The sequence below is a fragment of the Rhynchophorus ferrugineus genome, unplaced genomic scaffold (assembly GCF_030347505.1).
Source record: "Rhynchophorus ferrugineus isolate W39M unplaced genomic scaffold, kcgeb_rfMv2 rfM2, whole genome shotgun sequence".
Lineage (NCBI taxonomy): Eukaryota > Metazoa > Arthropoda > Insecta > Coleoptera > Curculionidae > Rhynchophorus > Rhynchophorus ferrugineus.
Window position 1 is genome coordinate 53,281,296 of NW_027472581.1, and position 25,655 is coordinate 53,306,950.

The 25,655-nt window shown below is 30.9% G+C and overlaps 1 protein-coding gene across 1 annotated transcript in view; it reads right to left on the reverse strand.

Moving 5' to 3' along the window:
- Nucleotides 1-297: 297 nt before the first annotated feature.
- The window catches only part of LOC143190103 (uncharacterized), a 36,063-nt gene continuing 10,705 nt past the window's right edge, over nt 298-25,655 (reverse strand). The window contains exons 2-6 of the mRNA XM_076394199.1: nt 19,986-20,094; nt 2,907-6,465; nt 2,569-2,854; nt 1,427-1,715; nt 298-1,369 (exon numbers count right to left, since the gene is read on the reverse strand). Coding sequence (XP_076250314.1) covers nt 1,120-1,369; nt 1,427-1,715; nt 2,569-2,854; nt 2,907-6,465; nt 19,986-20,080 — 4,479 coding nt within the window. The 5' untranslated portion in view covers nt 20,081-20,094 and the 3' untranslated portion in view covers nt 298-1,119. The remainder of the gene's footprint in view (nt 1,370-1,426; nt 1,716-2,568; nt 2,855-2,906; nt 6,466-19,985; nt 20,095-25,655) is intronic.

Genomic DNA, 25,655 nt, shown 5'->3' on the forward strand with positions numbered 1-25,655 from the left:
AATTACTTTATATTATTAATATTAACAAATTAACTAGAAGTTAGATACTTATGAAATCAGAGACTGAAATAAATACATTTGCTTATAGGAAGGGATTTGAGATACTGATAAAAAATATAATATTGACAGTCAGTGAATATGATAGTTGTTGCCGTGAAGGTGAAAGATGCACGGAGTTTCAGTGTAAATTTTAGATGAAAAATATTATGGAACAAAATACAAATATTTATTACTTTGAGTAAATGAAATTTTACTCAAATTACTCAAATGAGTAAAAAAAAGTATACAAAAAAAAATTAAAGGAACTTCTCATGATTATATTACAATTAGAAGATATAAATTTAACACAGTAATTTAGTAGATATTTTAAAATTTTTATACATTTTAAGGTGTTTTACAATAAAATATGTTTTTATCAATAGTTATTTTCGTTATTTATTTGACAACTAATTTTAATTATAATTTTGTCACAAAAACGTAGAAAAACACTACTGTAGAAAGTACTCTATATATGTTATGCATACAGAACATGGCAGTCAAGATAAACAAATGAAACAAAGCACCTTAGAAATGAAAATAATTTGATTGTTTTTGCGGCTTTTAGCATAGCTATCCAAACAAAACAATAAGATTGATTGAAAAGGCGATTGGAAAGTAGTGTCATCTGGATATTGGACATCGCGTAATATTTCTCTAAAGTTGCCTATGAAGTTAAATCCCTATTTACTCTATAATTCTAATAATTATTCGAAAATAAAATGAAATGTAGTGAAGTGTTTATAGTTTTTTAATTATTTATTTTGATGTAAAAAATACATATTTAATTTAATACTTTTTGATTAAAACTAGTACAATTATAATAAGTTAAATTTTCATACTTCCTCTCTTGAAATATGAAAATATTGTTGGCAAGCTAGTTTTCTTTGCCATTTTGCTTAATATTATACTATTCCGTTGTACAAAAATAATTTTCTTTTCATTCTATATATATACAAATTAATATTCTGTCAAAAATACTAAATAAATTGATCAATTTTATCAACAGTCTTCGTTCAACTTAAATACTACATTAACATTTTAATTATATATAATTGACTTTGCTTTGTGTCAATAACGTCTTCAAGGTAGAAGTCGTGGATTAAATCTACCCATATGCAGAATCAATCCTGTCGGATTGTGTCTTATGAAATAAAGGAATGGTCTATCAAATCGTAAACGAGGCACTTCCGGTATTCTTGCCTGCCGCGGTCGTTGCGATAAAGGAAGAGCGAAGAGGGATGGGTCGTGAAGTGGGTCGTGAAATGCTCTTTGATAGTCACGTGGCTCCTCCTCAATATCCATTGGCACATGCTGGAGATATTTTGATTCTCTGTAAAATATTATAATATTATTTAAGGCACTCACACTAATAATTAATTTTTTTTACCTTGATTTGTGCGCTGCAGCAGGATATATCTCGGAATGATGTGATTCTCCAATTTTCCTTTCCCCGCATGTTGCGAAACTGTTAATTTGTAGTACATCAGACAGATGCAATTCGTTCGAAACACCATTGAGACCCCTCAGATCGGCTTGGTCGGGATTAAACAGTTCACGAAGGCCCATTTGTTTAAGAGTGGATGTAGCATTTATTACAGATTTGTGTGAGAATCTCGGAATTTGTATTTCCAAACCAGGACGTGGAATCAGTGAACGTAATAGTCTGGACCAAGCACCTGAAAATTACTTGTTGAAATGAAACATTCAATTGAAAACTTAAATCTTCTTGGGAAGATGATCTATATAAGATAATGCAATAAATAATATTGATACTTAAATTTAATGTTTTTATAACATTTATTTTAAATAATAATGAAATCAGTATTAGATATAAATTGCTAGTGAATTATGTGTTGCCTAAGCTCTATGCGTACTTTGAATATATATAGATTTATTAATCATCTCGAATTGTGCTGATAACAAACCAGGTCGATGATCGATCTTAATCCGATAGAGCTACAGGTGAACGTATGATATGCATGATTCGTGCATCTACAATGTATCGAAGAATGCGTTGAAACGGCGTGCCTGTACTCATAGCCGCCAATTAATGGTTTTCAAATATTTAGTTTCACCATTGTTTCTACAATGTCAGTTAGTACGGGTCAAATATAGGGAGTTATTTATGTCAATGAAATTTAGATTATGTACTAACTTAATATTGCTTACTTATATTCAAATTTGTGTGACAAATATAACAAAACAATTAGCAACTATGTACGTATGTACATATTACTGTAATATATATTAAAATTGGCCATCTAAATAACGAACTCTTTAATATTTCGGTATTGATGATATAATTTGCTGTTTGGGGTCGTTGATTTGTTTTAATCAAAATCAGATTTGTTAACTTGATTAAAATAACCTAACTATATACATTTTTTTGGCTTTGCATTTTTGAAATAGGCAAAATGCACTGATGCAAAACTTTGCTTATAAATAGATTAAATTACCTTTAAATTACATAAAATTGAATTACAGTGAAAAGAAAATTAATAACGGAAATACGAATTTTATTGGACTTACCTTTCTTGAATGAACTTTCAACTAGTCTCTTTTCCAATCGGGCTAGTCCATCTCCAGGTGCAGAAATTCCCTGTTGACCTGGAATAACTAGTATAGTACTAACTGTTTGGTCTTTGTTACCAAGGGAAACGGCTGTCGCGTCTAGGCTGGGCTCGTATCCTGCTAGGAATCCCGTTCTATATACCACTGCAGGAATGGGAATAAGTCTTCTTTGTCTGATTGACGGTAGTACGACAAAATGGAGCTCACCATCTCTACCGTCATATGATGATTGGGAACAATCCGTCTACAATATTTATTAATTATTATTGAAACACATTTCTATGTTAAGTACTTACTTCAAATATATTTACGCCTACACCACTCAGGGGAGCCCTCACAACTATTGAACTGTCTTTCAGATATTCAACGTATTTTCCGTCTGTGTATTTTTTCACTAGGAGATTCGTTCGCCTTCTGATTACATCCCCGATTTCTTTGTAACCTACTTCTTCCACATACCCATCATAGAAGGCTTTTACTCGGTTTTTATAGAAATCCAACAATTTTCCTTTGCTTCTATCACTGAATAATTCCCGAATAATTGTAGAAGTGGCTACTCCTGTTCTTAACCCCGTTTCAATCGATTCCGAAACGTTCTTGAATGTCAGGTGAGGATTGAACGTTACCATGTTGTCAAGTTGCAGAATTTCATTCATTTCTTCAGACGTAGCTCCCTTTGCACCTAAAAATACCATCGCCAGCATAGATGTGGCTGCAAATGGTGAGACGAATACACTTCGCGCTGAGCTTAATTTTGCGGTTACTGTTTTCCAAAATCCGAATGCCAATTCGTTACATAGTTGGATGAACTGATAAACGTCGTTATCCAAATTATTCGTACTTTCTTCTAATCCAAAACCTTGCATGGGTTTAGGTACGAGATCGACTGGTGTCGGTGGATCAACTGCGTTAGCATAAGACATTGTCGAGGTCTGTATGGTTTGTTTTATAGAGTCCTGGTGAGGTTTCACAGTAGACACTAAGGTCCACGTGTGATTTTCACTGGCTAATTTTGATGGACTTGTGCTGGTTGATTTTATATCGTAACTTTCAGAGGATAATATAGTTTTATTTGCCATCAATTTACCATTTTCAGTTACAAACGTGTTATTTTCACTAATAGTAATTACGATAGATGGCTGGATTGGTTTCTTGTTAATTTCAATACGTTTTGTGGTCGTTATTATTGATGGTGTGATTGTTGTTGATGGAGAAATTGTTTTTAATGGAGTGGCTGTGATAGTTGACAGAATACTTGTTGATTTTGATGTAGTGGTTTTTGGTTTGTTTGATGGAGCTTCCTTTATTGTTGGTGATGTGGCACTTGTTGTTGACGGAGGGATGCTTATGGTTGATGGAGTGGTTTTTGTTGTTGATGGAGTGGCCTTTGTTGTTGATAGGATGTCCTTTGTTGTTAATGTTGTGGCTCTTGTTGTTGATGGAGTGGTTCTTGTTGTTGATGGAATTCCTCTTGTTGTTGATAGAGTAGTTCTTATTGTTGATGGAGTGGCTCTTGTTGTTGATGGAGTTACAGTTGTTGTAGATGGAATAGCTGTCATTACAGAACTACTTGTTTGTATTTTGGGATTGATAAGAGCAGAAGATGATATATTAGTAGAAACATTTTTAGTCTCAGACAGATTTCCAGTGATACTAGTATTATTACGAACCATTGACATGTTTTTCATTTCTTCAGCAATGACTTTTTGCTCCAGGCTGAGATCAGATTTGGCTGGTTTTGATACATTTCTAGATGGATCGTAGCTGATGATGGTAATGTTGATCAAATGAGGTTCGCTCTCTGTTGTTGTTGTCGTAGTTGTTGTGTTTGGTACTTTGCTCTTGATATAATAAATAGTGCTCTCTTCTGATGATTCACTGGTTGTTCGTTCGGTATAAATATTTTCATAGAGTGATTGCTTGTTTTCAGTTGATGACTCAGACATAAGTGCAGTTTCATTAAAACTATTATCCATTGTAAATGTGGTTGTTTCAATTGAGTTGTTTTCTGCTATTATCGTACTAATATTTAATGATAAGTCGCTTGTAGGAACTGTTGTAAATATAGAATTTGCATTGGAAGTATTTTCTTCAATTGTCGTCATTATTAATTCTGGCTCAGTTGTGATGTCCATTACCGTTTGGCCAATCAACTGAGATCCAACAGTAGCTGCAGATTTTATGACCTCCTCCATTGTTTTCTGACTAGAGTTTTCTATTATTTGTTGAACTTTTTCTGCGTTAAAATTTTGTACATTTGGTTCTGAAAATGTATTGACAGTCTGCGACAGTAATTCTTCTATGCTTTGTATTATCGGATCGGTTGTTGGAAAATGTGCAGATGAATCTCTATCTGTAGTTGCAATAGGTATATCGTTAATATTTACCTTTGAAGGCACATTACTGTCACTAATGCCAATCTCTAGGTATTTATCTGAATTGACATCTTTAGTCGAAGTCAGTTCGGTATTTATTTCATAGATATTTGTTGTCAGAAGCAATTGATCTAATAGCTCTGAGGCAGAGAGTTTTTGATCATTACTCAATGATTGCAATAATGATGGAATATTTGTCGTTGATGGTGTCATTATCGGTTTTGATAAAATAGTTCCAGTAGATGTTATTACGTTATAAGTTTCCGTAGTTGTTTCATTACTACTTATATCTAATATTGGAGTGCTACTTAATTCAGAATTTTTCTGAAGAGATGTTGAAAATGAATTTTGTGTAGAAACTGTTGTAACTGATTCTGTTGTTGCACTTATTGTTGTTGTGCTCGACGATAAGATCTTATCAGCTATATATTCTAAAGTAATATTAGATCTGTTATTTACAGTTACACTTGGTTGGACAGTTGTAGCTTTTGATTCTGGTGTAGATTCCATTGTAGTAGAGAATGAAGATTGGCTAGAACTACCAGTAGTAGTCAGTGAAGTATCAGTATCCACTGCTTCTTTGTTAAGGATATCTGATGGAGTGGAATCAGTAATCATTTGTGTCGTCGATTGAATACTAGAAATTGTTGAGTCGCTAGTATTATTGTTAACTCCAATAGTTACCGCTTCTGGTGAGTTTGATACGACCGTTGTTGTAGTTCGTATTAAAGGAGGTTTGCTATATATCATTTCGACAGATTCTCTTGTAGGTATTTCATGTTCTGTTGTCATAAGAATAGGATGGCTTGACGTATTTTCATTTGATTGTTGGCTGTTTGAGAATATTTCTACTTTCATCATTGATTCAGTGCTTGTTGGTAATTTTTGAGTCAACATTTGACTGCTATAATACACCGGTTTACTTGTTGTAGCTTGACTCAAAGTCGTGTGAGATATTGTACTACTCTGAATATTTCCATTGGGTTCGATCATTATTGTATCTGGAGTAACCTGAGAAAGAGGTTTGTCTGGTTTAATGTCTTCACCCGAATTACCGAAAATAGCGGGTAGGATCATGCTCCAGGAATCGCTAACATCGGGCGTGTCGAAAATAGGTTTCGAAATTGGGTCTTTTAACATCTCCATTTCTTCCTTCAACACGTTCTGAACGTTGTTTACTACATCAGTGACTTTTTTCTCAGCTACGAAGCCTTGGGGCGAGAATGCGTCCAAATCGAATGCATCGCTGTCCCCTGTGGCAATAATACTTTTAATCTCATCCAAAGACATGAGGCGTTTCACCAAATCACCATTGTCATCAAATGTATAAAACTCGTAACGGTCTGGATGTAATAGTTCGATGGGACTGCCAAGGTCAGACGGATTAGATGGTTTGGATTGAGGTTTTCCAATCGCGTCGGTGTAAATTGTTTTCTTGCCATTTCCTGTATCCATTACTACCGAAACCGATGTAACCACACTAGAAAAAATTATGTATATTTAGTATATTTTATGTCTAATAATGTTTATGATTTAAAAGGAAATTATGTTTATATATGTTGGTTATTTAATGTTCGTATTATGATTCTACTCTAAAACAGGTCTGGAAATAATATAAAATCATGAAGTAGAGTAATACAACTAAAATATCTGCAGTGTATATAGACGCAAAATACCGAATTGCTACAATAACAGTGAATTGTTCCAAGTTATTTGTTGTTTCATTTGAAGAAATCTGCTGCCGAAGCCCACTAAAAACTTATAGGAACTTATGATATTATTGCTTTGTCATATCTCAATTGCCAGTTTAATTTCAACAAATTAAAACTGAGGATTTTGATGGCAGTAACAAACAAGGAAGACGAAAAAAGACCGAAGGCAACGACTTGCAAGACGTTGTTGTATATTGATGTTGACAGATATGACGTTGCAAATATATTCAGAATAGAATCTCCAGCCTTATCAGTTAATGAATCAAGTGTATCCAGGCATTTACATGTATTGGGAAATATCGGGAAAATGGATAACACATGAATTTACTGAAAATGCTATTTTAAAACTATTCGCTTCATTGCTTTTCAGTCAAAAAGAAAAGTTTTATGTGGCTTATTGTGACTGGTGATGAAAAGTTGACTTAGTAGGACAATCCCAAGATCGAAAAGTTCTGGGATTATCCAGGACAGCCAAGTATAATGGTTTTAGGGCGCAGAATATTCATGGCCAATTTGCTGGGCATATGGTGGGGTCAGCAAGGTATAGTGTAGTATGAACTGTTACCGACGTCAATTGAAGAAATTGAACGACGTATTCTTAAAAAAAACAGCAATTGGGAATAACAGACGCAGTCATTTTCTTACTTGACAGTGTTCGTCTATTAGTTATAAGAATTACATTGTTGCAGTTCGAATGGTTTTAGTTCCTAGCGTACTCACTAGACATTGTCATTGCTACTTGGTGGTCATCGATCGATAGTTGGGTAGTTGCCATGTTCCCAGAAAGATGGGAAAATATTGTAATGAATAGTGGAAAATAATTTGATTTTCTTAATAAATGCCTTCTAGCGTAATATATAAATTAGGTTATTTTTTGAAAAGATAACTGCCCTATTCAATACACTTACAATTTCAGTACGATTATACAAACAATTTCTGTTAAATTGTTACCGTGGCTGGTTTAGCAATAGCCAATTCCCGTAAACTATCTTTGCCATACATTATTGGGCCAATGGAATGAAAAAATAGACGTACATAAATTATGCGTTCTACTCATGAGATCTGAGTTCGGTAGTTGTTCATAAATTCATAAACTAGAAATGACATACTACTATTATAAACAATTGTAGAACTTAAAATAAAGCAGAAATGGTTTATTTTCCAAAAAATTTTTTTTAGTACTTGAAATAGCTGTTTTTATTTCTATTTATGAAATGATTTCTAAAGCATTCTTTGATTCGGTTTTAAACTCATCGCCGACTTAAAGTCGACTTTGATGTGTTTCCTGAGCTTAAAGAGAAACCAGAAATCCAATGGGGTTAAATTATATAAATATGGCTCTTTGTTTTCGATATTAAAAAAAAATATATCAATATATCGATATATTGGAACAAAAACATCGAAAATTTTGATTTGAAACAACTAACAAACTTATCAAAATGTTATAAGGAATATGTCAATACTTTTAAGAAAAATAAAATATTGATATATAGTCTATTCAAATTTTTTTTGTAGATACGTCATCAAGATGTTTAATGTATTGCCTGCCGTAATTATTAAATTTGTTTTAGAATCAGACAATATTTTCCTTCTCATTTTATTGTAGTTAAAAAGAGACACAATGCTGTCTGATATGTTTGAACACGTAAACAAATGAGCTTGTCAAAATCGTTCGGTTGTCAGACGTATGGATAATTCTTGAAAGTGATAGTGATAATAGGTTATAACTGTAACCTATAAACTATTGTGGCTGTATAATTAATTGTAGTTTTTAGATGTACTATAATGTTAAAATAAATTATATTTGATAACATTTTTGTTCAATTATTTTATTTAGATTAGAATTTTGTTGTATGTCAAAGCCAAACTGAACTAAAACTCAGAGTTAATCGACAACATTGTGACGTTTTGATGTCACAAATTTAAATGAAGTATGTACAAAATAATTTGAACAGACTATCATTATCTATTTTCTTCTATGAATATTAAAAATCGACTCGCTTTTTTGTTGAATGGATGCAAGTGAATCTTATTAATTATTGACAATATGGTCTTCAAATGTAATACAAGAAAGATCCTGTCAACCTAACCAAAAAAGAACTACGTTGGAACAGGCACTTGCAATCCAAGAAATTTAAATTCAAATGTCTTTGATTACAATACTATGAATAGCAGGAAATAAATCTTTATTCCTTTATTTAAGGTCGCAATGTTGGAAAAGCATTCTAGTGATTGTATCATTAAAAAGTAAATAAAGAAGTTTATACTTGATTAAGAAAAAATATCTTTGTCTATGGTCTACTTATGATACTACTAGTGATACACTAATGTTGTCATCATATCATTCACCTACGCATATGTAACACATAACGTTAATAAAAAACAGTGACACATAACTTTCTCGTCCGCCCAAAACACCATAGAAAGTTAAGGCTGATTTTCTACATTTCAATGGATTGCTACAGATACATACAATCCAGTTTGATATATTAACCGTTAATAGTGACGCGTAATCATTACAAAACCAAACAATACCCACCGAACGGCAGATGACACAGAATTTTATAACGGGTCGAATAAAAACAAGTTCCTTTCCACAAAATTCGTATTCATTTAACAAAATTCCGTGCAAAGGCACCATCATTTTCAGTAATAATTACGAGAGGTTCTCGCAGTTAACGGTTTCCATTCGCAAATTTTATTTACATGGTTTCATTTCATTGCCTGATCAGTTCTGCTAGCAGTTATATTATTTTTTAAGCACGCAATTGTTTTACTCCCAGATAGTGTTAGGGCAATATTATCTCACTTCTCATCAATACCTTTTCAACAGTTCAATAAATAGTTTCAAAATAAGATAAAATAAAACAAATAAAAGAAAATAAATTAAAAAAATAAAACTTATCTTTCATATTTTTGTAAATTCAATGCGATATTGGAATAAATATAGCGCATATATCTTATATTATTGCTTTTTAAAGTGTAAGTCACTATATGGGTTTTGGAACTACTTAACAGTTGAATCACTTTTAGACATCTTGCTGAAAACTAAATGCTGATCAATTGATCGAAAAAATTGATAAAAAAGGAGTGTTTGATTAATATAGCAGGCAAGGTAGGGTTTCAAATTTGATCAACTACTGTCATGTTAAAATCGCCTTACCTCTTGAATATGCAAGTCAAACAAGTCGACTGTAATTAATAGTTACTACTTTCCATAATGACTTTGTTCGATCTGAACTTGATTACTTACAATAATTATTACTCTGACTTCTTATTACTCTCACTAACAGAATGTGTTACTTATATCGTTACTAAAATTTAAATCATTAAGTTTTTCAATTGGTTGTTTTTATATTCGGTACTTGTGTGTATTTTGATCATCCATATCTACTAGTGAAAATGCGAGGTAACAATATAAACATTATTAATTAAACAACCTAACTTAACTGTTAAAATCAATAGTTTTGACATTTCTTAACATTCTTACACTTTTTCCATTTAATAACGTAGCGAACTTGGGACGTGTCTAATTTTCTATTTTACAATAGCTGTTCAGGATGTCAGATAGATAAATTAGAACATTGTTAAATATGTTTACAAAATTTTTATATTTACTTCCCAAAACACCGTTTTTATAACATCTACCTGGCAGAAAATTTTATTGCCTGGCCTCTAGTTTACTTGTGAAAGGAGTGGACACAGTAGGAAAGTGACATACACACCACCTTAAATAGGGCGAACCAAGAGGTTGGCAAGTATTCACGAACATATTCACGACCAATTCACAATAAATTATTCATGAAAATATTCATGAAATATTCACGACTATGTTATTAATCAAGTTTGTAAAATAAGATCGATCCGTATGATATGAAGATAGTTCGGGTATTTTATAGTATTGCATTGTACTGTAACTGTATATATAAGTAATATAACCAGCCTTCCGGAAATTATTCACCGAATTAAACAAGTAATTCAACAATAGCGGTCTACAAAATATCCAAAGATTTTATCCAGGATGTTGGACAAGTGCGAGGTGCCACCATTTACGATCAATAAACGATAACGAATTACTGTCAACCCCGAGACGTTGGGTTTTGATATTGACCATCATTCGGTTCGTGTCACCATCAACTGCCTAAACATATTTGAGGTAACATTGCACCGCTCTCTTTTTCTCTGTTATATTTTATTTATTTTTATAATGCCAATAAATAACGATTACATATAATCGTCACTGTTTTATTTTATCCTACCTCCATTCACTCAGCCATAACTCCAAAGTAATATTGATTTATTCAATGTATATTGATGGTATGTTGTAGATCATGTTGATTTGAATAAATTTATCAAGTTGAAACCTTTGAATGACTGAAGAACTTTAAAGTTGGTTGCTTCATCATATTCCAAGTCTTGATTTTCGTTTTAACGGTATGAAAGTGATACCAATGGTAAACAACTAGATGTTTCATTCCTATCCTTTGTTTTCAGCTTACACATTTCTTCGATATCTAAAGCTGTATAAGTAGCATTCAACAATATCTACAAATAGGTCAAATACTGGACAATACAGATTAATAGCTCTAATCTGTCCATGTTAATTTTGCGTTTCGGCGAAATGGCAAAAACCTAATTATATCACTAAAAAGTGATTTATACTCATACATTATTTATTTATTACTATTACATATCATACAAAGTTCTATTTTATGACTAATACCTGATTCCTCAAGCAGAATCAGATATAGACCTTGAAATACATCTCGATGGTAGGTTAAATTGGAAACATCATCTTAGACAAAAGCAGAGCAGATTAGACTCAAGCTAAGCAACTGTACTGGTTAGTCAGAAGATATCCCCAACTTGACCTAAAATCAAAGAGATTAGTTTATCAGTAAATGATCAAGCCAATTTGGACCTATGAGATCCAACTATCGGTTTGCATTAAAAAATTAAACCAACTAGTAACCTAAAGCATCGAAAACAAAGTTCTACGATTAATTAGCAATGCTTATCGCTACGTAAGTGTCAACAAAGAGCTACACGATGACCTCGAAATCAAATGACTACACGAGGGGATCCAAGATTTCGCCTTAAAACGTGACATAAGGTTGCTAAATCACAACATGGAAGCAATACAGCTACTGAAAAACACGCAGGAAGTCAGAAGATTGAAGCGAACTAATCCAAACAAATTTGTTTAGTGTATATGTGTATTCTTAACTTTAGCTTAAGTAGTTTAGTTTTATTTTAATTTCGGAAATCTATAGTGATGTATGAATTCCGAACTCGCCTTGCTTGTGTATTACGGCAAGTATAACAGACGAGTAGTAAAAAACTAATTTGTAAATTAAGATTGTACTAAGTATATCTCATATAAGATGTAATTAATAATTCGATTTATTACCTGAGGGGGAGCATAGAGTCATGGCACACAGTAATTCACCAATTTCTACAGTATTTTTAAATTAATAAGTTAGGATTTAACAATATAAAGAATAAATAAGATTAAATTAAATAGTTTAATAAGTAACACATAACTTATATGTTTTAAAAACTTCTTATATGTTTTGATTAAAAATTGTACAAATTAATAATATATTATTAGTATGGATCAAAGTACCTTGCGTTCCAACCAGAACTCGAAAAATACGTCTACTTTCATTGATAATTATTCGACACCACAACGTTGTTCCTTTTACGTTTTGGTCAGTATAATGAATAGAATTGTTAATCAACATAAACGCTATGACGTGCCGATATTATTTATTGTTGAAGTCTAACGAAACTAATATGAGAATGAGTGATGAATAAGAAGAGGCCGGTTACGGGTCAATGTCACAGGTTAATGGGAATACTCGAGTTAAAAATATATGTTGCGCTTTCGTAGAGTAAACCGTTTTTACCATTACCAGAAGAACAAGTTGTCGTTCGGATATTTTATCCTTATATGTTATACCTTAACACTGCTGGAGATCGGTTTAACTTTATTGATAGAGAACAAAATATGTGGCTTGTGAAGACAAGCGACTTGTAGAAATGTGTACTTACTTAGAAACTTGCTTTTAGATCTATCTGCAACTAATATTTCATCTAAAAGAAAAATCATTCTTTCATAACAAATAAGTATTGGATATATAAATACTTATTACGATATTTCAAAAAATACAAATACATTTATTATATTCTTTAAAAATTGTATATAATTATTACGAATAACAATAATGGACAAAGTCACAAGAACAACGTTACACTGAATTTAATTATGTACAAATCTGTGGTACAAATACATGGTTCTACTTTATTTTATTCTAGTTTTGAATTTTAAATTTACTTTTTTTAACCGTCTTCAAAAAAGCAGGAGGTTCTATGTTCGACTGTTTATATATTTTTTATATATATTCACCGATTTTTCTGTCAATTGTGGACTTATTACCAAAATTCCTTTTTTTTTTTCGAAATAGTGCGCTTCCGAGATGGTCCCATTGGAACCAAAACAGGATCTGATGGAATCCGAGGAAATCGAGGGAAATCCTCAAATTTCAGAGGCATGTACTAAAATAATCAGATATTTGTATAATGTTATTGCTGACCTGATGTGACGGAAGACAGAACTCCTCAACGGTTGGGAGTTAAAGTATATTTCTTTAAATATTATGTGGACGTACAGACAAATAATTGTATACTTTGAACTTATTTAGGTAAGCAGATGATGAAAGCAGAGGCCGGACCGCTATACTCTTCAGGGGTTTTTAAATTTTTATTAAGGGTTTGCTTACCAAAGTCGTTCAGTTTTCTTTTTAAGCACTAACCATATCATATTAGCAGACGTAGAAATATTGCAGACAACTGCCTCTATGGTGTAGTGGTTAAAGCGTTCAGCTCACACGCGGATGTCGCGGGTTCGATTCCCGACGGGGGGAACGACTTTTTTTGTTGTTCTAGTTTGGTTAGAACATTTGTCGAATCACCTAGGCTAGGTAGCGGACCACTGGACATGAAGCGTTCCTTATTTTTAATCATTATTTTTTCTTATTTTTCCTCATACAGGTTGCATTTTTACTTGGCCTATCCATTGTAATATTTAATAAAATTACTGCGTAATAATTTATAGAGTAGATAAAAGAGTTTTTAATTTATATGAATTTCCATCTTTATGTATAATATAGTTTTTAAGTGTGGAATTACTGCATGCAAACTTATATTAGATTCAGATTTCATTTAAATTTGGCATATATAAAGAACAGTTAAATTATATCAGGCCTATACATTAATTTAAAATAATTTGCAATTGATAGTATTATGATGTAAGACAAATTTTCAGTGTGTTGAAAATGTCTCAATTTGTACCGAGCCGGCTTGGTGGCGCAGTGGTAAAGGCGATGGGATGGTCCTCCTACTATTGCGATAGCCGCAGGTTCGAATCCTGCTGGGACATGCATGGTCGTAAATTTATGTTTGTGATTGTTTAATATTTGTGAATGCTCTAGGCAAAAGTGTAAAATCCGACAAGGAAAATGATCCCAGTTACGCCAGTAATCAGGCTGGGTAAGACCGGATGTCTTCTGGGATGATTTCTAAAGTTGGTCACTCGCCAGTCGGTAGGCTTAATACTGAAGACTGTGATTCGGAGCCCACGTTAAACTTTTAGGCCCAGTCCAGATAAACCCATAGTTGGTAAAAGGAGACTTTAAAATATATATAATAAAATTGTACCGAATAAATCGCATATGCGAGAAGTTTTATTTTTTTGCTTCAATTTGAAAGCAAAAGTGGCTGAAGGTCACAGAATGCCTGATTTTGATATCAAAGACAGAGCGTTCTGGACAGCCAAAAAAATTGAAGATGGGAATTTGAACGCATTACTCGATCAATGGGAATCGCTGTCGACTACAATTGATGTGTTGATATATAGGAATACGAACAAAGGCACAATGTAATTCTTCAGCATGACAACACTCATATTACATGTTACAAAATGGGTGAAAATATACTTCATAACATTAAAAAGCGAAATGCTACCCCCATCTGACGATTTTCGAGACTTTGGTCCCTCTAATTACATTTATGAAGATATCGAAGAATGGATTGATTTTTAGATAGCCAATAAAAGGTACATTTTTTCGAGATGTAATCCGTAAACTACCTGAAGGTTATATATATTATACCGATTTTTCACAACAAAGCTTCAAATTTAAAAAATCATTTAAAACGAACCTATAGGCCTAATAGTCGAAGACAAAAGGAACAATTAGAATTATATATATAGATATAATTAAGCAATTTTTAACATAATATAAGCTTTGAAGTAATTCGAAAGAATATTTAAAATGGGCAAGAAGTTTTGGTTTTTAATTGGTGGGTGTCTCATACTAACCTAATAAAAGAACCTAGTGGATAGAATTGTTGGTGAATTTAAATAGAGTTTATGGAAATATGAGGAACATCTTTATTACCATATTAATTTTGTTAAATAATCCAAATGCTTAATAAATTGAGCTAATGAAGTTATAACAAATATGCATCAATGAGGAAAAATAATGTACGTCTTCTTTAATATTAAGATTTCTGTTAACGTATTGTTCCAGCGCTAGTATATTTAACAGTAAAATATATTTGTCATTTACATTATCCATTAATTATTTATGAAGAATTTATAAATTATTAAATTGATCAAATAATAGATATCAAAGAAACAATTTTAAATAATTTTTAACGGTTCTTTATTCATTATTGATGTTATCGTAAAATGTACTTAAATTGATTTGATTCGATTGGGTCAGCATCGAATCAGTATTTCGGTGTCCTAAAAATATTGGCGATTCGTTGAAGAAGCATTAGCATACTGTTAAAGTGGGTTATGGTTCAACAGATACAGTCAGAAAATCTCGCTCCAACAGTAAGAACGTTTTTACAGTTATGTCTTCATAGTTCGTCGCGTCATCTGCAATATTTATTTATGTTTTTCCTCGCTATTTACTTTCTTTCTTAGTATCACTGCTAATTATAGATCAGTATTGGGACTGCGAAAAGGTATGGACGTTTTAATCGGTATTCTTCATTGATATTTTGTACTGCCTGAAATTGTCTTGTATCGTGGTTAGGATAACGTTAACTATAGAATATAAAGGCATCAAAAGGAAGGTTAAAAAAGAACTATCACAACCATCTTCCGGATGAGCTTTGAAACCACCAAAGGTTCGGAGGCAGAATGCAAAAACAACTAACAGGTTTATTATTTTTGATTGTAGGCGTTATTCTCAAATTTTGTAGGATATCTTTGGTCAATTTTTAAAATTTTTGTGTATAGGTTTAACAAAATTTGTTTTATAACGCCATTTTTGTAGCGTTTAAAGGTAAACATTATTTGTTTAAATGTAAAAACATAATAAAAGTGTTGTGTACAAGATAAGAACTTTCAAACAGAATACCTAGAAATAGCTTTTAAAAGGAAACAATGATACATTTAGGGAAATCTCTGATTAACTTCTACATAAGTTCAAAAAGGTTTCTGATGACCTGGAAATCAAATGAATTTGTGAAGTTATCCAAGATTTCGCCTTGAAACATGAAAAAAGATTACTAAATCATACTAATGTGGAAGCAATATAACTGTTGGACAGCGCGCAGGATGTCAGAAGATTGAAGCGAACGAAACCATAAGAACTTACATAAATGTGTTTTTAATACAATTAATTATCTAGAATATTTAGAAAAGGACACCGTAATAAGAAAATTAAGTGTTGGTCGTTTTGGTGAATGGAAATTCACCTATCTTATGGTGAATTTCCATTCTGTGAATTTTTTATATTTTTATATTAAATATTTTAGAAATATTAACATTTTCATTTCATTTGCTGGTTGAATGAGATATGTTTCATACAAGTTATATTTAATGTTTTAAAGAATAAATATTTCGGTATATACTCATTTGAAATTATATTATTGAACTAATGAAATCTTTTTCATATTAAATATAAGGATTGTTATATAAGATAGCATTTTTTAAATTAACGAAAAATTTAAATGTTAAATAGTATTTAAATAAAAAATAATTATTTAATATTTTTAATATTTTTAATTTTTTACTTTTTAAATATATTTTTAGAAATAGGAGTTCACATGAGGTTCACCAGACCACAGCAGTTGCAGTTTGATATAGATTTTGAACGGATGGCGTCAGTATTCCTTTACTTTTTCATCATGTCAACAGTAAGCACAACACAACGATGATATCTAATTTATTTTAGTCCAAATTGAATAGACGTGGACGGTATCTGTTTCTAGAAGATTATGCTACGGGCCGCATAATATGTTCCAAAATGAAAATTCTGCATGAGTCATTTGAGAGTATGATTATATGGTGATCTAAATTTGCTACCAAGATCGTGTTATCGATGCTATTAGATGGTGTTTCTTACATTTCTTTTGTAGTTTTTAACGAATGTCGTTATTTCGTGACTACACATTTATTATTTATAATGCTATGTTTTTAAATTTCAAACAATCATTGAATATATAGCGGGTGCCCGGGGAGATTGTATACTTCTCAAGCAATATGCTGCTGTTGGTGCTGCAGGACTTCGAGAATATTCTTCACCAAATATCGCTATTTTTGCCAATATATATATATATATATATATATATATATATATATATATATATATATATCATACAGTAACAGTGTTCAAGTATCAGAGTAATTTAATAGAACAATAACAACACGAAGAGAGAGGTAGCAAATTGGAAAATGTACATATAAAATAATGGGTGTAAGTAACATAATACAAATAGGGTATTAAAACTTATATACATAAATAGGTTAAAATATATGAATAATCGGACTGATATACATAGACGAAAATAGACTATTCACACTTTGAACCAATAGTTGAGTGATTTTTAAAATTAGATTCTATGAAGATAATCCATTTCTCTTATCAAGCCTAGGAATCGATCACTACTGTCAAACGCCAAGGTGTTTCTAAAGTTATATAGTCTATACATCTAGTAAAACAAGAAAAGATGGAGACAGTCATTCAATGAATGTATAAAGGTATTAAAATGGCCCAGAATCCTTTGATTCAATATCATGGCGTAAGAACATAATGGAGGTATAGTTTAGAAGAGAAAAAATTAGCCTTGAATCTATATAATTTGATCGAGGTGACTTCCAGCACCCAAAGACGTTATAATAGTTCTAATGGCGTGGAGGTGGTCGGATGTTAGTAATGTGGAAGGGTGAGGAGCTCATTTCGTTGCATAAACTAGTACGCTCGTTGCTAGGAATGCCAACATGCGAGGGATCCATCTAATATAAAGAAGAGATAGAGATGTTAAACTAAATGTTGATTATACTTTGAACTTAAGTTATAGGTCTATGGTAATAAACTGACCGATCTTATTGACGAGATGTTCTACTGCTCAAATTTAATAATACCAAAGAGATCACTTAGATCCGCGTCATCAAATAAACAATAATTTCGTTATATCGTTTTCATAACATCTGCCCTTTATAGCTTTATGACGGTATTTTGGGTCTCTCTGGCAAAACATTTTATTGTCACAGTCAGGCCTCTAGTTTACTTGGGTAAGGAAAAACCCGTATACGTGGACTATTGGTTCTACGAAAATGTAATCGTAGGATACCGTATAGTTTCAGAATGGGTGTGGCATACACACCACCTTAAATAAGGCGAACCAAGAGGTTCGCAGGCATTCACGACAAAAGATTGCATTCAAGTATGCATTCAAGTTGTACTTCACGACTAGTTATAGTCTAAAGTTGCATATTAATATCGATCCGTATGATCAACTATAGTTCTGGTATTTATAGTATTCTAGTTTAAATGTAACTGTATTCATAAGTATTATAAGTAATTAAGAAACATTTTATATTTATTTATAAAGATACCCAGAAACTAGTTGATGTCAGTTTCTTGAATCACTGACATCTCCAAGAAGAACTTATTTTTGACCCTACTGAACCAGCGTTCCGGAAAATTAGTTTATGAATTAATCAAGTAATTCAACAAGTACCTCATACAATTTCATTCCAAAATCGACCTACCTTTATTGAAAATATCTTTATTAATGCTAAATTTCAAAAAATCAAAGTAGTATTTTTATAATATGTGGGTGGCCTGAGTAAATTTTGCTTTAACCGGCTTGAAAAAAGGTGGAGGTTTTATGTTCGATTGTATATTTTTTTATGTATGTTCACCGATTTCTCTGTCAATTATGGACCGATTTTCAAAATTGTTTTTTTTTTTATTGGAAAGAGTGCACTCTCGAGGTGGTCCCATTGGAACCAAGTCAGGATCTGATGGTGGAATCCGGGGAAATTGAGAAAACTCCCAAATTTTAAAGACACGTACTCATTTTCCACACATGTTTTTATCTAAAATAATGAGATATTTGTATATAACGTTATTGCTGAACTGATGTGACGGAAGACTGGATTTTATGAGATACATACGAGATACTTGATATGAGATTTCATAGAGAACAATAAAGCAGTTATTTAATAATTATGCTACTTTTTTAGTTACTGATCAAAACATCCAGCTATATATTAATAAACATTTTGTATTCAATACAATCTCAATGTTATCTCAAAGTGTACAGTCCAGAACAAAGAACTTCGGTAATTGAAAAAATGTTAGAACCCAAAAATATTAAGTAAATGAGTTCAAGTCGTTTGTGGATAAATATTAGTTATTATATTTAGTTATTAAATAATATTATTATTATATTAACTCTATGTTGTTGCTTGTGTACTTGTTTGATGACTGAAGAGAATAAAACAATTTTTACAGTCCTAATAAAATAAGTAAATTATAATTAAGATTATTATAATTATATTATAATTATAATTATTAATTAAGTTATTATATAATAGTAATAAAAATGTTATGATTGTGCTGTAGAAAACCTCAAAACCCGTCTACTGAACGCTATGTTAATTCAGTTCTTTTATATATATAATTTTTTACCTGACCTGTCTTAGATTTTATTGAAACCCTAATAAAGATCTAAATTAATGCTGTGGCTTATTAGCAAAACATCGACTTAATAGCCACTTTGTAATTACTAATATGAGAATATAAAAATTTTAGAGAAAGGTGAAAAGTTAAAAAAAGGGAGTTATTTTGGTTATTAGTGGTTTAAAAACACTGTACCTAATAAAATATATGAATACAAATTATAATTTTATCTTGACAAATGTGAAGTTAAATATTTCAAATATAAAATATCATAATCTTATTTAGAAAAAAAAATGTACCTGGAACCCAATATTTTTCTTGATTCTTCTCCATCTCTTTCATCAACATGTTCTGCTATCACTGCTCCAAAGAACAATATATATAGTATCCACATTTCAAGTAGTCTATCTGTAACAAAGAAGAATATTTTTAATTGTTTTCTGAGAATAATTCAGGAAGGTCTGAGTTTGATCAGTTTAATCAGTTGTATATGTTTATATATTTATTAGATGTATTGTACAACTTAACACATTTTATTAACAAAATACTTAACATCGTCTCGACTTTTAGACGGACAATTACACCGACTTCAAAGTGATCAATTGGTAGTAGTTAAAATTATAATGTAAATAGATAAATAGATTTAGGTAGGTATTAAGCTACATTGTGTGTATATAGTAGAATATAAAATACGTGTAGTAGAGTTTAAATTAGGCTTTTTTTATTTTTATATAGTTATTACAACGATTATTAGGTGCATATTTTATTTTAAAATGTTTTTTTTTGTTCTAAAAATCTAAGTTTAATAATTTTTTGAGTTCTTTATTTATTTTTTGGAGATGGTTCATTTTTTTGTGTTTATTTGTTTTTTTGTTCTCTTTTCAGTGTTTGATATTTACTCAATAAATTACGCAGTTTATTTATATTTAATTTAATTTATTTTATTTAAGCAGTATTTTATTTAATATTACAATGGGTGGACCAAGTAAATGTGCAGTCCGTATGAGGAAAAATAGAAATTAAAAGCAATGATTAAAAATAAGAAATACTTCAGGCCCCAGGGTCCGTTACCTAGACTAGATGATTTGACTAATGTTCTAACTAAACAACAACAAAAAGTTACCGTCCCCGCTTTACGCTTTAACTACGCAGTTTCCTACAATATTTGTACGAGGTTTTATTTGCTATAGCTAGTGGTTAAAACGTAAACTAAATGGCTTTTGCACTGAGCGACTTCCATTTTTCTGTCACATCAGCTCAGCAATAACATTATACCAAATATCTGATTATTTTAGATAAAAAATATGTGAAAACTTTATACGAGCCTTTGAAATTCGAACATTTTTTAAATAAAATTATGTATTTTATGAGGGGGATTTTAAACTAAAATATTAAGACGCTGATTTTATCCCCAAGTGCATGGATGTTATAACAGTATGATTTGCGTATGATAGGCTTTATATTTGTTCTAATTGGTTTTCTATAAATAAGCTATATAGCTTATAGCAATTTTAGTTTTGCGTTTGATTAGGTATTTTACTTTTATACTATATATTACTTGAGGATTTCGCTTCAAAATATTTTAATGGATCCTCTTATTAACATTTGTCTCTGTCAATTTCCCATCAAAAAATAAAATATTTAGACAATGCCAAAAACATAAGAGATTAATTTTAAAACATATTACTACAATAGTGTAACATAGTCTTGTTACTTTTCTTCAAAGCGCCTGTATTCTAGAAGTGACCTAAAAATTATAAATAATAAGCAATAAACGAAACAATAACTTGTAAGCAAATTAAAGCTGAATATTAAATGAGCTAATTTTGAAAACAATCGATTTATACTTTGGTCCCGTGGGAAAGTGTTGTAGCAAGAAAACTGAATGTTTCTGATTATTTAACATATTTTGTGTTATATCATCGAAGTTTAGCGAGAAAATAGTTGAATTACAACGTGGCATTTTGTAACCGGGCTACAAAGGCATGAATGAAATAACGAATATATGTACTTTTACTTCAACGACTAGAAGAGGTTACAACAATATTCTACCGTAGACTTTCCTATTTAATCTGAATACCAAGAGAAGGGAATTTTGCTATAATTGATTGCAATCTACATTTGTTCATACGAAATGAAAATGTTATATGATTTTATGGGAAATTAATACTACGATCTTCATTAATAACGCGGTTTAAATATTATGAATGTTTTAATTTGTACGCGTTTACTGGGTTATAAATTAAGAATTGTTGAAAGGTTTAGGTAATAGGTTGAATAGTATTGTGTAATTTAGTTCTTATTTCATAAGATTTATGATGTAAAATGATTTTATGTAAAATTATTGTAATATACACCTGATGGAAAATTATTAATTCAAAAGAGATTGTCTATTCTTCATTGAAATCTGTAATTATCAATCAATATTGGTGCTTTAAAACTTATAGATTTAGATGTTTTAAAAACGTATCCTACTTTATATCATATCTGTAATTATACTAGACTGTTCAATAAGTTCGAATGGAAATTGGCCAAAACGGAGTTATAAAAAATTTTTAACTATATTTTTCTCAACGTCCATATGCTTATTTTAATGAATAAAAGCCTGCAAAGTACATCCACGGCAGTAATTGCTATTTCTTAGTTTGATGAAAACCTTTTAACTATAGAGAGAAAAGGAGAAAGATAAATTTGGCCAGCAAGCTTCAAGCAATATTGAAACAATCCATAATTCTTTGTTTCTTTTACGAATTGTTGTTTTAACTATCTTGTGAGTACAATAAGAATTTTTTAACAATAGTTTATTATTTTACCATTTTGAGGGATATCTAGGAACAAAATGCCCTTGATAAGACGAATTAGCTTTGAAATGAAAATTTGCGATAAATGTCAAATTTTTGGGCGTGCTTCACGATCATCTTTGTCGAGGAAAGATTATATTTTTTTGATAATATCTTTATTAGATATGTTTACTACAATCTTAATTATAAGTTAATTTATTACTACATTTTATTTCAACATGGATTAATTCACAAGCAAGACGAGTGCGAGATAAATACATCAATGTATTCCTGAATTATAAAACTATTATAACTTGTGCTATAGTTTACACTAAAGGAATACACTTTATATAAGTTCGTATGATTGGTTTCGCTTCAATCTTCTGATTTCCTGCGCGTTGTCCAGTAGTTATTTCCACGTTAGTATGATTCAGTAATCTTCTTTCGTAATCTTAAACGATAGTCGAGTACTGAATGAATGGAAATACCCTTCAATAACATCCCAGATAGACGTCTCGGGGTTGCCAGCTATCTGTTATCGGGTTCTAGTTGGCGTGGCTGGCACCCCGACCGTGTTCAACATCTGGGATTATATTTCTGGGTATTTTGTAGACTGTTATTTCACTATGTAAAATTCGACATGCCTTAAGGTCGCTACAATTTACCATTTCGATATAAACTTCCATAATCTTTAAGCCTTTTTTATATAGACTAGAATTACATTTTTAGTTGTGTTGTGGATGAAAAAATGATACTCCACAAACAAAAAAATAACAAGCATGTAAACAATTTTTAGAAATTTAACATTACTATTATTGAGAATTAACTTGTTGATTAAACAAAACAGTATACAATTCCAAAATTCTAGTCGGTAGATCAACACTACGGATCGATATGCAAATACTGAGCCTGAATGCGTAGTGAGCATGAATAACTAGGATTTTTTTTAGGCAATGTAACATCTGGAACTGTGTCCTAATATCTGTTAAAATAATAATCATACCAGGTAAGGTTTAATATTTCTTTAATGATAGGTCGGCTTTAGAGTTTACCAGAGATTAATACGGTTGATTTGAGCTTGTAGGTTCTTCCAATATAATAATCGTTCAACAAATTCTAATAACATTGTAACATTCAGTAAGAAAACTTAGTTATTTTAAAATTGTTAAAAAACTGGTGAATGAACCTCAACTAAGAAGATTTATAAAATTAATTGAAATAATTATGTTATTTAATCAAGTAAAATATTATTAGATAACTATTAGTTTATTAACAATGTATATATAAATATAAACATTTAATGAATGGAAAGTGTCAATATCTACTAACCAGAATCAATTTCACAAATTTTAAATTCTATTGTATACAGCAATAGAATAAATTGAAAATGAGCACGATGAAAAACATCTCAATTGACATTCTGCATGAGCTGTAAGGATTTTTGCAGAAAATGTGGTACATTTTGGACGTTGTACGTGTCCCAGGTCACCTGTTTTGAATTTTTATTTCATTAAATGAAGCTTTTAAATGTCAATTTCTTCATTTATTTTACCTAAAGAGGATTAAATACCGTTGTATGTTCTACAGATTAGACTTAGCGCCTTGTATGTATAACTGCAGACTTCTATAAGTAGACGTAAGATGATAAGTACAAGCAAATTTCGCTTTTGATATGTCACTACATAAAATAATAGTTTCCCTTTACTGAGTTGCATTTTCGGCATTTATTGCTTTTGTTGTTTGATTTGAAGAAATTCGCTGTCAAAGCTCATCCAACAATTTCAGAAACTTTTCGTGATGTGAAAATCTAGCTATCAAACTTTCAAGGAACTTTCAGGCAACTTAGTAATTGATAAATCAACTGCTTTCAGATGTTTGCATGCATTGCAAAAGATCTAAAAGGAAATTGAAGGAAAATGGTTACTACTCAAATTGACTGAAAATATCATCAGAACCGTTTCAATTTGGTGGTTTCATTGCTTGATAGGCAAAAAGAAGACTTTTCTCTATCACAAGCGCTAGAAGTAATGTAATTAATATGATTCGTAAGTTTATTTGTAGATCCATTTTAGTTAATTTTATAAGTATATTTAAGTTAAAAAAATGTACGTAAAAAAATAGTAAAACTGAGAAGAATAAAATCTTAAACATACTTAACGAATCTGTTTGGATAAAGATTGAAGTTAAAATAAGATAAACTATAACGACAATAATGACAAAATATATATAATATGGTAAAGTTCATTTTATACTATCAAAATTAATACGAATTTGAAATGATTTTAGATGAAAATGAAATATTTGTATCTATTATGGAAATTATAAATAAAAAACGTGTCTTTATAACATAAACTGCGTTTAACATTTATAAATTAATTTTAATTTAACTTCATGATCATTAATATTTCTGTTAATAATTAAATTAAAATGAATGGATATTACTTGTAGATCTGTTGTCTATAAATACAATACAAAATGTAAATGAATGAATAATGAGAATTGAGCAAATAGTACAGGAAAAGCTATAAAACAAAAGACTCTTACAATAATACTTGTATTACGTTTCGTCGATATTTTCACATCGATTTAGTGGTGTCCCGAGCGACTGAAATTGCTTTGAAACGTCGTGTTTTATCACGCAATGGCTACAATCCATCGAAACTTTCGAGTGTTGGGTCGTACAAGTACCCTCATTAAATCTTTGAGAAAAAACGAGAATTATAACTTGAGTTGTCGGTGGAAACAGCCAACAACAACACAGTCCCTCGTAAACACCATCTGCAAAATTATGTCGTGTTCGATCGGCAACGGATGATGTTAAAATTATTATTTACCGTTAACTGACGTAAAAAATCCTTATCGTTTTGTGATTTCATAAACATCGACATCGAAACAAATGTTATTTTTAAGTGGGCTTGTCTTCTTTGAAGTATATTCTACAACAATATGTGTTATAAGCCTTAGTATGTTTAATTCGATAGAATTAATTACTCATTTATGTCAAAAGTCACTTTTTACTGACTAATTGCATTTATAAAAATATGTAAAATTTACTACTCCATTGAAATTTCTTATTCTTTGACTGTTAAAACCAATTAATTGTATCAAGCGTCTCTGTTATTATATTGCAAATATGTTGGATTATTAGCGTTAAATAATTTAAACCACATGGAAAGTAATTAATTATTC